We start from the raw sequence: 15,863 nt of genomic DNA on the forward strand, positions 1-15,863 counted from the left end.
TGCGATCCGTAGTACCAGCCAAATACAATACATGCCCTTCACGCCACTTCACCACTCTGAATCTGAGCATATTGAGCAAGAGCAAGGCAAGTCGCAAGGCAAGTCCAATGAGAACAATTATTCGCACTACTGTATCTTGTTCCTGGTATACAACATGCGCGCGAAGCGATGTCTCGCCCATTTGCCAACAGGATCACCACCTATCCACGCGCAGATGTAGAATGCCTCCTACATGTCCCCCTTCAGAATAGCTTGCTCACGCTATAGGAAGATCAGTAACGAGCAAGTCAGCAGACGGCTCGACGTACGCATAATCCCATAGCTTCTGCGGGCTGACATAGGTCTCGTTGGTGTACTGAAGGCGTACTAGGAACAACGCGTCAGCCGATCGGGACAGGTTATAGGACAGAACGAGCTCACCTTGAGGAGGCTCTGAGCGGTAGGCTACAAAATCCGGGTTTGTCAGTACGTAGCAGTATACAATGGGTTAGCAACTTACCGATGGGCTCGTCTTTGTCGATCCAGCTCCATGCAGTACGCCAGTTCACTCTGTCATAGTGTCACTGATGTGCTGGTTTGCTCAATCTTCCCGCCACTCACCTCATGTTCCCCGAGATCAGCAGGTCCGGCGGCGCAAGAGGGTCCTAGCCATCGTCAGTCCAACACCATTCGCCAACGTAGTGAAAATCCCTCACATTCTCCAAATCCGCCGTCTTGATCTCTGACGCCAAATCGGCCCACTCGAGGACCTGGTTCCCTGCCATCCCCTTGTACTCTAGGTGTCCCGTCCCTCCACCAATAGAGGCGATCTTCGTGTTGTAGTGCTCGTACATGAGCGTGCTGAACATCGCGCACGTCGACGCGCAGTTCCCGTTGTTGACGATGGCGACCTGGTCGAGGGGGAAGGGCGGCGAGGCGGGGATGTCGACGACGTAGCTGAGGAAGCAGGTGTCGTAGAAGCGCTGGGAGGTGGGGTCTGAGACGCCGTTGATGACGAGGGGCTCGGTTGGGTCCATGTAGTTGTAGGTCGAGGGCATGACGGTGTCGTTGGCCAGGAAAGCGTCTGCAGGAATAGTGTTACCGACGGCTGAGAGCCCAATTTAAGGTACACGCACAGTTGTCCGGGGCATAGAACGCGTAGGACGAGTTCAGGCCGAGCTTGATGTCGCTTGCAACTATCTTCTGAGCAAGCTCAGATGCGCGGTGGGACGAGACAAAGCCGCTGTTTTGGCCGATCAGGATGGGTTGGAGAGAAGTTGGTGAGTACTCACGGGTCGTAGGGTATCTTCGAACCTGCCAGGTAGTTGTGGAGGAACTGGCCGAGGCAGACATAACCGCCGCTGAAGTGGATATAAGTCGAAGTCTTCGCATCGATGTAGACAGGAACGTACCCATTATTCGTCAAGTCTATCAACAAGCGGGTGACGCCCTTCGACTTGAACTCCTTGATCGCAGAGTCCGTGTCCGTCTGGAACTGGTTGAAGTCGCCTCCGAAGGAACCGACGTACAGCTGGTGATGGTGGTAAGAGCAAGGTCTCAGCAATGCCCGGGAATCATGCGTACCACCCCAGTGACACCGTCTTCGAGGATGTAGTTCTTGAAGACGCCGGTGCTGCCGCTGACGAGCGGGAGGTCTGGGTGGTACTTGTCGGGCAGGCCGACGGCAGTCGCGTTGGACTTGTCGACTATTTCCGCGCGGGCGAAGTGGGCCTTGCGCGCGTTGCTCTTGGCCTTCAGGGCGGCGTCCTTGTAGTCGTGACCGTTGGTGTCCTCGGTGGCGGCACAATTGTTGGCCCAGCTGCATCAAAATTAGCTATGGGACATGAACAAGTGACATTCGCAATCGCTCACTATGACTCGGAGTCCGTGAAGTTATTGCCCACAAGGTTGGCGTAATACGGCACGTCGAAGGTCTCTTCCTTCCCGCTGTCTGTTGGGATAGCACTGATCTTAACGCTGGTCCTTGCAACCCCCGTCGGCCCCGCAAAGTCGCCGAAGCGCTGACTGAAGTCATTGCTTGAGATGCGGTAGGACGTGAACACCGAGTTGACGCGCACGCCGTGATCGAGGTAGTTCCCAGAGATCGTCTTCGCGAGGTAGTCGACGTAGTCCCACGGATCCTGGCCATCGATCGAGGTGACCTTCGCGCCGGCGAGGCGCTTCCAGTCGAAGCCAATGGCGTCGAAATAGTCGGTGTAGTTCGTGCCAAGGAGCGAGATGAATTCGACGGAGTCCGGGGCGACGAAGATCTCTGGATCACTCGTTCCATCAGATGACAGGGCAACTATCGGGGCGGGAAGCAGGCTAGATAGGAGAATTAGCACAGGGAGATGGCGTGAGGAGCAACCATTCAGTACTTCTGGAAGGCCGTGTAGCAGTCGGGGTACCAACGGGTATGACCGTCGTTCAGCTGGGTGGCGAATAGGAATAGGTCCCAGTTGAAGTCGTAGTCCGTCTGCCTTCTGATTAGCTACGAGTGACAGTGAGATAGTATAGGTCCATACCTCATAGTCCGTTGTGTTCAAGCGCTGCAGCTCCTCGCGGATGTTGATGGTGCTCTCCTCAAATGGGGGAGGTGAGTCCAGGTAGTAGTCCTCGAAGGTGAAGAAGTCAAAGACGCGCGCAACGTTCGTGAGGACGTTCTGGCGCAGAGTCTCGTTGAAGGGGAATGTCTTCCAACACGCGAGTACGTCTGCAGGCGGCGCGTATGACTTTCCTCCGATGGCGGCGCACGGGTCCTCGGCGACGGGGGCGGCTTCCGCGAGGAGGGCGAGTGCAAGCACGGGGAGCCACGACATCGTCATGATGAGGACTGGCGTCCCAGGAAAGAGGGGCAAGGGCGCGCTGCATCACAATCCCGGACCCGCAGGGCCTTTATACGGTGAGCTGTTGCCGGCATCGCGTAGGGACCGCCGTCCATAGTCCGCATTCCACGCGCTCGTCGCACATCGTGATGCGTGCTTCTTCGCATATATAGTAGATCAAGCGTGTCGAGTGAGCGCCGGTCCCTGCGCACGCCGCATGCCCATGTGCCTATGACAATGAACGAAGCGAACTGAGATAAGGCGCAAATACGCCCACGTGCCGATCATGTGATGGCATCGAGGCGTATGTTTGTGTTTGTCCGACAACAACAACAACGCGATCGACCTTGCTCCCAACCTTCATCCCAGCCTTCTTCCGTATTTCCATTATCTTCACACCATGGCTCGCAAGCAAGCCTCTCGTCTCGCTCGCAGCGCCTCTACGCTTGAGCTGCGTCGTTCAGCTCGACTTCAGCCACAGCAACCCGAGCCTCCGGCGAAGGAGAACCAGGAAATCAAGCAAGACTCTCCCCCGCGCAGCTCGACTCGCACTCAGAAGGACAACAAGAATGATCCGACTGAAGAGAAAGAGAATGCTCCGGAGCGTCAAGGTCGCGCTCCTGAGCGTCGCAAGCTACGAGTTTCCAAAGCCAAGTCACTTTCTCGCAACAGGTCCTCGAGTTCGAGTGGCCAAAAGGATACGCCTGTGACAAAGACCGACACGGTAATCGAGGTCCCAACGCCTGCAGCTGTAAGTTCTCTTACGCACTCACAGGGCACCGGTGATCTGACAGACCCGTAGGTCATTGCGCACGCCGCTGTCAACCACAAGAAGAACAAAGCGGTAGACCCGCCTTCTGCACCCAACAAGAAGCGCCGCGTTTGCTTTGCGGAACGCGCCGATCCTGAGCCATTCGACCGGATGGTCGACCATGTCGCACGAGCCAAGGCAGCCGCCGCCTCCGTCAGACTCGAAGACCTCATCGCAAAGGCCGATCGATACAAGAACCAGTACGACGACATCGAACACGTCCCCTGCCCGCCTAGGGCAGAGCGCTTAATCAGGCCCTGGATCAGGCTCGGCAGAGACCGAAGCAAATACGGCGAGGAGCGCCGCAAGTTCTACCAATACCCGCCCATGTTCGTCCTCGCCTTCGCCTTCGACGCCATGGAGCTCTCGCACCACCTCAAGCGGGTCGACTGGGGCAGATATAGGAAGTGCTCGCGGTACGACGTCATGGACCGGCTCATACGTAGACTGTGGAACGCGCTGGGGATGCAGCGGGAGAAGGACATCGTGGAATGGGTGACTGCGGATAGGAAACCGGGCTGGATACTCATCGTGTCGAAGTCTAGCCGCCCTGAGACGCTTCCGTATCCCGAGGAACGTGTACGCAGGATCCAGGAGACGATTGGCACCAAGATGCCGCCAACTATCATGCCCTTGCAGCTCGTCGGGGTGCGTGGTATTGCTGAATCGAACGTCGCTGCTTGCTGACCATCCTTCAGCGTCGTGAGCGCTACGGGTGTGAACCTGAACTCAAGGCAGAGGAATACTGAGCATGCTTCGCAGCATCAGGTATTCATGGTGGACTGAACTGGTGCGTGACACGCCGCTCGATCCTTCCAGCTTATTCATAGAGCAATGTACAGGACCGGTACATGCAACGTTTATCTCGTCGCTCGATGCGAATACTGCAATATCCACTAACATCCATTCAGTCAAGCTATACCGATTTCTCTCTTGTCGTCTCTCGCCGCTTACACGCCTTCGCCACATAGACTCAGCGATCAGACCGTGACGGATGGACACTCGGGTTTTCCTCCATATTTCATAATTGTTAGGTCATCGTAGTTCTTTTGGATTGTTCCCATTTTGCATAATCAATGTACGCTTCGCCTACGGGCGGCGCCCAAGCATATCTCGCAGCAAGGACTTCATTGAGAAATTGAAAGGGGTTTCCGTGTGGGTGAGGTCAACGAGACCCTTGATGATATAGGGACGAGGGCTTCGTCCCCACCAAAGCATGATAATACTACATGAAGTACACAGAGACATACACGCCTACTTCGCCTGACCTTGCAAGCGGTGCTGTAGAAGTAGATCAGCAACAAGAGTCCCCGACGCGACAGAAACCTACTCACCGCCCTGGGTCGGAAGGGATATATGAGTGGTTCGCACTTACAGCCCATGATCTCTTGGAATTTCTGGATGCGCGCCGTCGGGTACGGCAGCGTCTCCGGACGATCCGACTGCGACATGATCATCGACCATATTCGCCTACCCATGTACACCATCTCGGTCATTCCGTCCTGCCGCCGCATATTCAGCCCCTCGTCGAGTTGTGGTTGGCAGTGGAGTAGGGTGCCCTGGAAGTCGTGGAGGTCGCGCTTGACAGATTTGAGGTAGGTGTAGAGGGCGCCAACTTCGATTCGGTAGGCGAGGATGTAGCGGATTGGGTATTGGATGTGTATGCGGCCTTTGCTGTCCAACGTACGGGTTGGGGCGAACCTCGCTCTCGCATCGGAAGCGCATGGGAACACGCGGGGATCCAAGGAGGCATACTGAGCGTTCTCCGGACGAGTGGCGAGGGATTCGACAGTGATGGCTGCTGCAGCAGCTCTCGCCACGGCCTCTCCATCGGCTTTGTCGTCGGGAAGGGGCTCGAGAGGTTGGTCATCGTCGAATCGTACGCCGCGTTTCTTTGATTTGGTTTTCTCGCTCTCCTGAGATGGAATGGCATCGCTGCTACGCAAAGAGCGCTGCCAAGCCTCACATCTTTGTACTAAGCCCGCGATAGGGATTGCTCACCTTCTTAGCGGCCGTCACATTGCAGTCCTCGACCTCAGTCTGACCCTCCCTCTTTCTCCTCGGCCCCACCGTGGAAGTGCATCGGAAGGTCGCTCTGAAATCGCCATTTGTTCGTCCGCGTCGTGCGGGGTTGGCCGGACTCTGGACTAGAGGCTTCTGTCGCTGTTGGATACGCGCCGAGCGCCGAGGATGCGATTCTGCGGTGCAGATTGTAGGAGGATATACAGGGCGCCGGGACATAGCGTGTCGTGACAGATGGAGGATGGAGAGATGATGTTTCGCGGTGAGCTGGTTGATGATTGCAAACAACAACGTGATCACCACGTGGATATGCAGTTTTGGGCGCCCCATTGTTCTCGACTATCTGCTGACGAAACCAGAGGTGCTCAATGAAGTGATCATGGCCTCGAACGTGATACGAGACAGCAACATAGTCTGATATCAAGACTTGCAGCAGTAGCCAGGAGCAGTTCAGATATGCCCGGCGGAGGCGTCAGATTCAGGCCGACACTGGTGACGAGCTATCCGGTATCAAAAGTGACATGAATACGTATACAAGTAGTGGTCAACGAGGACCATACACCTTTACTTTTTCGCATACTTCAGGCGATGCTAGGGAGGGCGTCAGCAAATAAGTCAGGAACACATGTTGTTTGCTACGCACTGCCATAGGCTGGGAAGGGTATACACGAGGTTGCGATGTACAGCCCATGATCTCCTGGAATTTTCGGATGCGCTGGGTCGGGTATGGCAGCGTCTCCGGGCGATCCGACTGCGACATGATCATCGTCCAGATCCGTCTGCCCATGTAAACCACCTCAGAAAGACCATGATCGTGCCGCATGTTCAACCCCTCGTCGATTTTGAGCTGGAAAGCAAGCAGGGTGCCCTGGAAGTCGAAGAAGTCGCGCTTGACAGATTTCAGATATCTGTACAAGGCGCCGACTTCGATCCTGTATGCAAGAACGAAGCGGATCGGATACTGCAAGAGAACGCGACCCTTGCTGTCCAGCGTACGGGTTGGTGCCATCCCCGCTACGGCATCGGGAGGACATGGCATTTCGCGGGGGCTTAAAGCTACATATGGAGCGTTCTCCGGACGATTGGCGAGGAATTCGGCTGAGACGGATAGGGCTGCCGCCTCCGCCGCGCTTTCTTCAGCGACGCGATCGTCAGAAAGCTCCTCGAGAGCGTCGTCGTGGCCAAATCGTACGCCACGCTTGACGGTTACGATTGTATTGCCCTGAGTGGACGATTCAGTCTCGCTGGTGGTGTTGGAACGTAAGGAGCGCTGCATAGTCTCAGTATGTATGCATCTGGGTCACAGTGGAGCTCACGCACCTTCTTGGCGGTCAAACCAGAGCTGCAGTTCCTTTGCTCCGCATCCTCATCCTTATCTTCCCTCTTTCGCTTTTTCATCGTAACATTCTCGTTGGTTATTTTGGCCTCGTCTATTGCGCGTTCGCGCCGAATAGGATTTACCGAAGGTTGTTCTCGCTGCTGCTGGATACGCGCAGAGCGCCGAGTCTGTGATTCTCCGCAGCGCGGTGTAGGGTGGTTTGCACAGTGCCGGGACATAGCGGGTCGTGACAGAATGTGAATAGAGTTGGTGATGGTCCGTAGTGAGCTTGTCAATAGTTGCAAACAACAACGTGATCACCACGTGATAAGACGGTTCTGGGCTGCCAATTATTCTCTCGATTGCATGTCGACGGGAGCGGACACGCCTCGATAGGACTGTGGTCTCGCGCGCTAGACAAGATTGCGACCATCTCACCCAAACACTACCATGGACGAAATGATAGCACAGGAGCACGCGCGATACATGCCCGGAAGCCGTTAGTTTCGGACGGACATGTTGATTGATGAGCTATTCCAGCATCAACACTGAAAGGGATAACAATACAAGTATGAGTACACAGCGCCCATAAGCCTCTACTCTACCCCACGCTTCAAACGATACTAGAGAGGGCGTTAGCGAACAAGCCAAAAAGGTAGATTACTTGCTACGCACTGTCCTAGGCTGGTAGGGGTATACACGGGGTTGCGATGTACAGCCCATGATCGCTTGAAATTTGCGGATGCGCAGGGTCGGGTATGGCAGCGTCTCCGGGCGATCCGACTGCGACATGATCATCGTCCACGTCCGTCTGCCCATGTACACGACCTCGGATAGGCCATGCTCGTGCCGCATATTCAGCCCCTCGTCAATTTTGAGCTGGAAAGCAAGCAAGGTGCCCTGGAAGTCGATGAAGTCACGCTTTACAGACTTGAGATATCTGTACAAGGCGCCGACTTCGATTCTGTATGCCAAAACAAAGCGGATCGGATACTGCAACAGTACGCGACCCTTGCTGTCCAGCGTACGGCTAGGCTCAATCCTTGCCACGGCATCGGGAGGACAGGGCATGGCGCGGGGATTCAGGGACACATATTGAGCATTCTCCGGACGACTGGCGAGAAATTCGGCTGGGACGGATAGGGCTGCGGCCTTCGCCGCGGCCTCTTCGGCAGCTCCATCGTCGGAGAGCGCTTCGAGGGGCTCATTATCATCAAATCGTACAGCACGCTTGATAGGTTCGGCTGCCTCGTCCTCGTGAACCGGAGTGATACTGCCGGAACGCGAAGAACGCTGCAAAGCTTCAGACATCATCAGGAGCCCATCATGGTATTGCGCACCTTCGTAGCGGCCTGAGAATCGCAGTCTTCCTCGCCCTGAGCATTCCTCTTGCGCTTCCTCTTCGCGGCGCCTTGAGAGTTCGTACTAGAATTGCCACTTGCTCGTCCGCATTGTGTGGAGTTGGCCGAACGCTGGACCGCAGCCTTCTGCTGTTGTTGAATGCGCGCAGAGCGTCGAGCAGGTTGCGTGGAGTCATCACAATCACAGCGAGAGGCCATATGCCGAGGCATAGCAGTGGCAATGGACACGGGCTGAGCGAGGATGTTAGTGGATCGTCGCGAACTCGTCACTGGCAGCGGCCGTCATCAGTATTTCGATCTCCGTAACGTGACTGCCACGAGAGCTCGAGGAGGAATTTCTATATTTGGAACATCAAGCACTGCAAGCCTCCAACAGCCTCCAATGCTTCGCATATGCATGGATGCTGTCCAGGTGCAAGACTTAAAGGAATGTGTCCACCGACTTCACTTACTGAGAGCGCATTGGAAGCTGCCTGGAGGAGGTACGGAGGAGGGCAGCGTGGTTTCCGGAGGATGGACGAGCGAGACGGAACACGTGACAGTGTCCCTCTTCGCTCCCTCCATCACCAACATCGACTCGCGCGCTGCGTTGCGGCGAGTTCCTTCGTGTACATCCTTCGGCCCACCATCCCACCCTTTTTTCCTTTCTCTTTGCTGTCATCCTGAGTCTCAGGCTGAGGCTGAGGGCTGTCCCTGGCCCCCAGCCTCAACCCCTTGGCTGTCGAAAGCCGCTTGCCGTGCGGTCCCGCGTGTGGGATACGCCCGGCGGCGAGCTTATCGTCTGCCTCACCCCCAACACCTGAGACTCGGAAGTGGCAAGAAGTCGTGTATCCCAGTCTATACTTTATACATCCTATCTACTGTCGAGCTAGTCCTGAAGAGACGGAAACAGCTTCGCTCTGAGCGACACCAACTGACAGTTGGTGTCGCTCAAACACGATACTTGCGCTTTACTTGTTTGTGCGGGACTGCAGCGCTTTCAGACTCTACATGATAAAGAAGCACTATTCAATTGGATATACGAGAGTTAACGGGGTCGAGATTCTTTGATACGGCGCTGTCACGATTTATCAGTCTACATTGTGCGACTTGAAATAGATCGCAACTCACTGCTGTAGGTCGATAGTTAAAGACAGAGGGTGGTGCATCGCTTTCCATTATGTCTTGGAATATGCGAATGCGCGCTGTCGGGTAGGGTAGGGTCTCCGGGCGATCCGACTCTGACATGACGATCGTCCACACCGTCTTGCCCATGACAGTCGTCTCGTAAAGCCCATGCCCATGCCTGATGCTCAGCAGGTCCTGCACCTGTATGAGAAAGAATAGCATGGTTCCCGCTACACTGCGGTAGTCGCGCCCGATGGCCTTGAAGTATTCATGGAGGGCAAGGACCTCCATCTTAAATGCCAGGATGTAGCGAGTTGGATACTGCAGGAGCACGCGGCCCTTGCTGTCCCGTGTACGAGTCGGCGCAATCTTCGCGACGGCTTCAAGGGGGCAGTGCACCGTGCGGACGTCGGCGTCTACGTACTGAGCGTTCTCGGGGCGGTTGGCGAGGAAGTCGGCTGTGGTCGCAGCGGCCGCGGCTCTTTCTGCCTGCTCCACATCAAGTAGATCGGTAGAGATTGGTTCGAGGGGTTCGCCGCCAGCAAATCGTACGTCACGTTTGTATGGTTTGGCTGCCTCGTCCTCGTGAGATGTAGTGGTATTGCTGCAACGCGAAGAGCGCTGCAAAATCTCAGACATTATCAGGAACCCAACATGATACCGCGCACCTTCTTAGCGACCTGTACATCGCAAGCTTCCTCAACTTGAGCGTCCCTCTTCCGCTTTCTCTTCGCGGTGCCTTGAGCGCTCGCTCTGGATTTGCCACTTGTTCGTCCGCATTGTGCTGGGTTGGCCGGAGCCTGTATCGCAGCCTTTTGCTGTTGTTGAATGCGCGCAGAGCGTCGTAGCTGAGAGTCTTCGTAGCACAGTGTAGAGCGGCGTAGACGGCCCCTGGACATAGCGTGTCGTGACAGACGAAGGATGGAGACGATATGGTTCGTGGTAAACTCAGTCCATCAATTCAATGATTGCAAATAGCAACCGTCAACGTGATCAGCACGTGGGTCGTCGGTACTCATTGTTCTCACCGCTGCATTACACGATGACGAGCATTTTTCCGTTTCCATAAGGATGAGTAGTAAGCTTAGGCTATGGCCTTAAGTGCAAGACGGGTCGAAATCCCATATGATCTCGTCTAGAGCCACTCCGACCACACGACAGAGCGTCCGAGTTGGAGCCATCGTGCTCAACAACCAGAACTACTCGAGCCCACACCAGAAGGAATAATGACAATATAAGTAGTACACGTGCATATTTACTTCGCCCGAGGTTGTAGGCGGTGCTGTAAATGATCAGCAGTCAATTCAGAGACACGGCAAGTGCCTCCTCACCGCCCTGGGTCGAAAGGGATATATGATGGGCTGTGATGTACAGCCCATGATTTCTTGGAATTTGCGGATGCGTTGGGTCGGGTATGGAAGCGTCTCCGGGCGGTCCGATTGCGACATTACCATCGTCCACACCCGCTCTCCCATGTACACCGTTTCGTTCATTCCTTGTGTACGCCGCATGTCCAGCTCCTCGTCGAGTTGTAGCTGAAAATAGAGTAGGGTGCCCTGGAAGTCGTGAAAGTCGCGCTTCACGGATTTAAGGTAGTTGTATAGGTCGCCGACTTCAATCCTGTAGGCCAGGATATAGCGGATTGGGTACTGCAAAAGTACGCGCCCCTTGCTATCCAGTGTACGGCTTGGCGTAATCCTCGTCACGGCATCTGGAGGACACGGTATCTCGCGGGGACCCAAAGCCGCATACCGAGCGTTCTCTGAACGACTGGCAAGGAATTCTGGGGAGACGGATAGGGCTGCGGCCTTCGCCGCGGCCTCCTCAGCAGCTCCATCGTCGGAGAGCGCTTCGAGGGGCTCGTTATCATCAAATTGTACGGTACGCTTGATAGGCTTGGCTGCCTCAGCCTCGTGAGATGGAGTGATATTGCCGGAACGCGAAGAGCGCTGCAAAGCTTCAGACATCATCAGGAGCCCAACATGGCACCGCGCACCTTCTTAGCGGCCTGTACATCGCAGGCCTCCTCGCCCTTATCATCTCTCTTCCGCTTTCTCTTCGAGGTGCCTTGAGAGCTTGCTCCGGACTGGCGATTTGTTCGTCCGCATTGCGCTGGCTTGGCCGGAGCCTGTACCATGGCCTTTTGCTGTTGTTGAATGCGCGCAGAGCGTCTAGGTAGTGGCTTGGAATCGTTACGCTTACAGGCGGAGACCGTGTTGCGGGGCATAGCGGTCGTGGCGGACGCGTCCTGAGCGAGACAATGAAAGTTGATGGTGGATCGCGTCAACTCCGATCAAAGTAACGTGATTGCCACGAGGAGAAGTGGCACCGTACCTCTACGCGAAAGGCGCTCTGTTTCTTTCCTTGACGAATGCTGCTGCTTTATAAGGCTGAGCGTCGCGCTTAAGGCTTTTTATCGCCCGAAATGGACTGCGCAATTGCGTAACGGGGTATAAGGGATCGTCAACATTCACGGATTCAATCGTGATCAACACAGGGACTGGCGGGTGGTGCATATAGACGGTTGAATACGGGTCGAGGCATCGTACTCAAGCACATATGCGAGATATTCAGCCCACAACAGTGGGGGTAATATTGATACAAGTAGTACACAAAGCAGTACGCATTCACTTTGCCCCAGCCTTCAAGCGATGCTACGGTGACGATCAGCGAATAACTCATAGGCGCAGTGAGTCGCCACTCACCGCCGTTGGTCGGTAGGCATGTACGAGGGGTGGTGACGTGCAACCCACGATCTCTTGAAATTTCTGGATGCGCGCCGTCGGGTATGGCAGTGTCTCCGGGCGATCCGACTGCGACATAATCATCGTCCATATCCGTTTGCCATTGTACATCATCTCGGAGAGTCCTTCCCCATGCCGCATGTTCAGCAACTCATCGAGTTTGATCTGCAAAGCAAGCAGGGTGCCCTGGAAGTCGTAGAAGTCGCGCTTGACAGATTTGAGGTGGTCGTAGAGGTCGCCAATTTCGATCCTGTACGCCAGGATGTAACGGATCGGATACTGTAAGAGTACACGTCCCTTGCTATCCCGCGTACGGCTGGGCGCGATCTTCGCCACGGCATCAGGAGGACATGGCATCGTGCAGATCCCCAAAGACGCATATTGGGCGTTCTCTGGACGACCAGCGAGGAATTCCGGAGTGACAGCAGCGGCGGCGGCTCTCGCCGCGTCCTCCTCGGCAACGCAGTCGTCCGGAAGCGCCTCAAGAGGTTCGTTGTCGCCAAACCGCACGCCACGCTTCGCAGGTTTATTGCTCTCGGTGGATGGCTGTATGGGAACTTTGGCCCGTGAAGAGCGCTAAAAAGCGTCAGAATTTATCTTAGGCGCACGACGGGCTCGCGCACCTTCAGGACCGCTGGTTTGACATTGCAATCCTCCTCCTTTGTCTCCCTCTTTCTCTTCTTCGTGGTGTTCTCCAGGCTCGATGTAGTTCCCTTTGTCCGTTCGCGTCGTACAGTGGTGAGGTGAGGCTGCTGCTGTTGCTGCAGTATGCGAACAGAGCGTCGAAGCGGTGGTATGGTATCATCGTTTTCACAGTGATGGATGGCGCGTCGAGGCATGGTAGCTGCGGATGCAAGACGTTCCAAGATAAACGATGATGACGGTTGCGGACAAACTGGGTCAACCGGGCCGGACTTGCGGTCCGGCGGTGAAAGCCGATGCTTGTCATTGTTTACTCAATTGCCACTAGAGGAAGCTTCGGCTTCGACGCCGCTTCGTTGACTCCCAACCTCGCCTTGCCCCTAAGATTATGGGCTGGGCTTGCACTATACTCTTGTTGCGCGCGTGTGGTGCGCGTAACTTGACGGTTGTTGCCCAAGAGCACCGTACAAATTGACGGGGCTAATTAAGGGCGGGAGAGACCTTGCAAGGCAAGGTTACCTGTTAACCTGTATTGCTGACTGCAGTGATTATCCAAATACAACTATATAAGTAGATACACTAGAGGAAGCCCCAGCTCCAATGGCTTCGACTTTGCCTTGCGTCCAAGATTTTGGGCATGACTTGCACACTTGTGGTCGTGGGTCCAGGGGCACCGTGTAATTTAAAAGTAAGGCTGAATGGTCTGGCAGGGCGACCCTACAAAAGTACATATCATGTCCCCTATGTACGTCCAGCGCGTGCAAGTAATTAAAGAAGTATCTACATATCATGAAGCCTTATTCGTGTTCTTGTTGGACGACCTGGTCGTGCGACCTGCCGACTGCTGCGAAGGGCGCCCGCTGCGAGTGGGGTTCACAGGCTTTCGCGACGTCGACGGCTCCTTGCTTGCTGCAGTGCGTCGCCGCTTGGGAGGGGGCTCGGTAGGCGTTGTAGGTTCCTTCGATGGCTTCGTATTTTTCGAACGCTTTCGAAGATCATAGCGAGGATTAGATGATTGGTCATCTGTTTCTGGCGGTGGAGGTCCCTCCGGCAGCGTCGTCCTTCCCGTGCGCTTGCGAAGGTCGTAGCGAGGATCAGACGGTGCGTCCATCGCTGCGCGTCCTCCGCTGCGTCCGTCAACCTCAGCACCGTTGCCACCGTTGTTTCCCCGGCGGCCTTTGGCGCCTCGCGAGGCACGACCTTTGCCAGAACGCTTGGGGCGGCCATCGTCGTTCTCGTGATCGCTGCCGGCATGAGACGCTGGGGTTGTCTCACGACGCCGAGACCTGCCCTCTCGAACGAGAGGACCCAGGTCCTGTGGGAAGTGCTCGTTTATCCAAGCAAGAAGTCGGGTCTCGCGGGCGTTCGAATTGTCGGAGCCCACGATCACCGGAGCCGACCATGGATCCATCTGCACCTTGAACTTGCCCGACTTATCGTCCACACGACGCAGAATACTATGCGTCCAGGTGTCGTCGACTGAGGCAATCAGCAGCACCTCCGTCTGGGTACTGTAGTGCTGACAGTGCATAAGGTACAGTCGGCCCTGCACAACATCGTATCAGCCGGACAATACTTGTGGCAAACAAGACACGCACCTGATTCGCTGATCCGCGCTGTCCTTCCTTCATCTTATATAACTGTTTTGCGACGTATTCGACCATGGGTAGATCGCCGCGCGAAGCTCCGCCCTTGTGCTCAGCGATGACCGACTTGAACTGAGTGATGCCTTTGTGTAAGCCAACCAGTCGGTATGCGGGTATCGCGTTTCTGATGGGGTCGTGGCTGGGATCATTCGGCGCGTTGTCCGAGTTTGTTCTGTCGATCCAGTAGTTCAACAGAATCCGGAGGCTCGCGCTTCCTGGAGGCGGAACAGGACCATGTTGGGACGCGGAGGATGTGGGAGCATTGCGAGACGGGCCTGGGTCTTGAGGCGCGTCCGTAGCCTGATATGAACCGGCGGGCTGCGGCTGATCTTGATCTGGTTGACTTATTGCCCTCAGACGCTCGGCCATCAGGGCACGGGCGGCCTCCTGGTTAAGCTTGGGGATGTGGTACATGACAAGGCACGTATCCGGAATCCTTTGCGTCGTGTCACAACCGGGCTCTGTTTGCTGAGCACTGCTCGCGGCGGAGCCGGTGACGGGGGCTTCAGGATCGACAGGATGCTCAGGCTCGGCAGGACGTTCGGGCTGGACTGCAAGATCGGGCTTCTTTCCCTCGGCCTGGGCATAACTTAGGTCACGGAATGCTTCGTGAATGCGACGACGTACCTTTTCAGAAGTCCCATCAGGCTGTTCGTCTTTGTCTGAGGCCTTCTTCTTATGACCGGCCACGGGCAAATTTTGCAACCACTTGGCGTCGGATTTGGGATCCGGGGGGTCTGAGCCTGTCAGTGTATCAATATAAGGCTTGCAGCTGATGCAAGCGAAACATACCGGTGTACTGCGTCCAGTGAGGTTCCGAAGTCGAGGGGTTGCCGAAGACGATCTGCTCAAGTATCTTGTGGACGTCCGCTGTCCATTGGGTCCAAACGGAGTATTGCGCGGAAGGCAAGCATTGACAGAAGATATGGAAAGTCCAGATCCTGAAGAACTGAAGCCAGAACAGATACCACACGTCTTCGTAGTTCCTTGGATTGCCCTCGTATGTGGCAGCGATCAAGCGAGCACCTTCGAGCAACATGAGCTCATCTTCGTAGGTTGGGAGCTTGACGGGAGCGCCTGTGGGCGGCATCCCGAATGAGGGTGGTGGGGGAGAGGAACAGAAAGCAATTTGACGCGTCAAAGACGCGTTCGCGCTTTTAAGTCAGTCTGCGAACCCGTATTATGCCAAATGGGGCAACGCCACCGCAAGCGAGGGAACAAAGCAAGGCGCGTGGGGGCGGTGCGCAGACAATGGAGGGGATAAACTTGGGCGATCGATGCAGGGTCGCTATGGCCAGAAGCGAGTGAGCCTGGTGGCAATGTCAGTTTTGGCCAGGGGTAAAGGGTGGCGACTGACCGCGTGTGTCGTGGTTGGCCTCGAGGCCTGCACATTGTTACCTTTTTGGGA

At 55.6% G+C, this 15,863-nt stretch overlaps 5 protein-coding genes across 5 annotated transcripts; 1 reads left to right on the plus strand and 4 right to left on the minus strand.

The window, feature by feature from the left end:
- Positions 1–242: 242 nt before the first annotated feature.
- On the minus strand, positions 243–2,804 carry SCHCODRAFT_01176926 (uncharacterized protein; the record flags this gene model as incomplete). The annotated part of the gene is made up of 13 exons (XM_003026206.2): positions 243–261; positions 309–366; positions 421–444; positions 500–549; positions 601–644; positions 696–1,063; positions 1,116–1,222; positions 1,272–1,340; positions 1,392–1,510; positions 1,564–1,798; positions 1,852–2,304; positions 2,358–2,455; positions 2,505–2,804. 13 exons carry the CDS (start codon positions 2,802–2,804, stop codon positions 243–245), a joined length of 1,944 nt encoding a protein of 647 aa, XP_003026252.1.
- Positions 2,805–3,204: 400 nt separating this feature from the next.
- Positions 3,205–4,364, plus strand: SCHCODRAFT_01184253 (uncharacterized protein; the record flags this gene model as incomplete). Its single annotated transcript, XM_003026129.1, has 3 exons — positions 3,205–3,555; positions 3,607–4,263; positions 4,314–4,364. The coding sequence occupies 3 exons, from the start codon at positions 3,205–3,207 to the stop codon at positions 4,362–4,364; spliced, it is 1,059 nt and encodes a 352-aa protein (XP_003026175.1).
- Positions 4,365–4,840: 476 nt separating this feature from the next.
- SCHCODRAFT_02521659 (uncharacterized protein) lies at positions 4,841–11,650 on the minus strand (the record flags this gene model as incomplete). The annotated part of the gene is made up of 13 exons (XM_050343479.1): positions 4,841–4,896; positions 4,991–5,567; positions 6,281–6,907; positions 6,958–7,143; positions 7,631–8,248; positions 8,296–8,585; positions 8,769–8,900; positions 8,951–9,115; positions 9,349–9,373; positions 9,427–10,027; positions 10,092–10,314; positions 10,796–11,372; positions 11,420–11,650. The coding sequence occupies 13 exons, from the start codon at positions 11,648–11,650 to the stop codon at positions 4,841–4,843; spliced, it is 4,308 nt and encodes a 1,435-aa protein (XP_050196958.1).
- A 269-nt stretch (positions 11,651–11,919) lies between these two features.
- On the minus strand, positions 11,920–13,067 carry SCHCODRAFT_02694296 (uncharacterized protein). The gene is made up of 3 exons (XM_003026208.3): positions 12,791–13,067; positions 12,129–12,743; positions 11,920–12,077 (listed from the first exon to the last, which is right to left on the minus strand). Exons 1-3 carry the CDS (start codon positions 13,004–13,006, stop codon positions 12,051–12,053), a joined length of 858 nt encoding a protein of 285 aa, XP_003026254.1. The 5' UTR covers positions 13,007–13,067; the 3' UTR covers positions 11,920–12,050.
- Positions 13,068–13,241: 174 nt separating this feature from the next.
- SCHCODRAFT_02694297 (uncharacterized protein) lies at positions 13,242–15,545 on the minus strand (the record flags this gene model as incomplete). Its single annotated transcript, XM_050346866.1, has 4 exons — positions 13,242–14,355; positions 14,408–15,034; positions 15,083–15,198; positions 15,248–15,545. 4 exons carry the CDS (start codon positions 15,543–15,545, stop codon positions 13,597–13,599), a joined length of 1,800 nt encoding a protein of 599 aa, XP_050196959.1. The 3' UTR covers positions 13,242–13,596.
- Between the last annotated feature and the right edge of the window lie 318 nt (positions 15,546–15,863).

Source organism: Schizophyllum commune (genome assembly GCF_000143185.2).
Source record: "Schizophyllum commune H4-8 unplaced genomic scaffold SCHCOscaffold_18, whole genome shotgun sequence".
Taxonomy (NCBI): Eukaryota; Fungi; Basidiomycota; class Agaricomycetes; order Agaricales; family Schizophyllaceae; genus Schizophyllum; species Schizophyllum commune.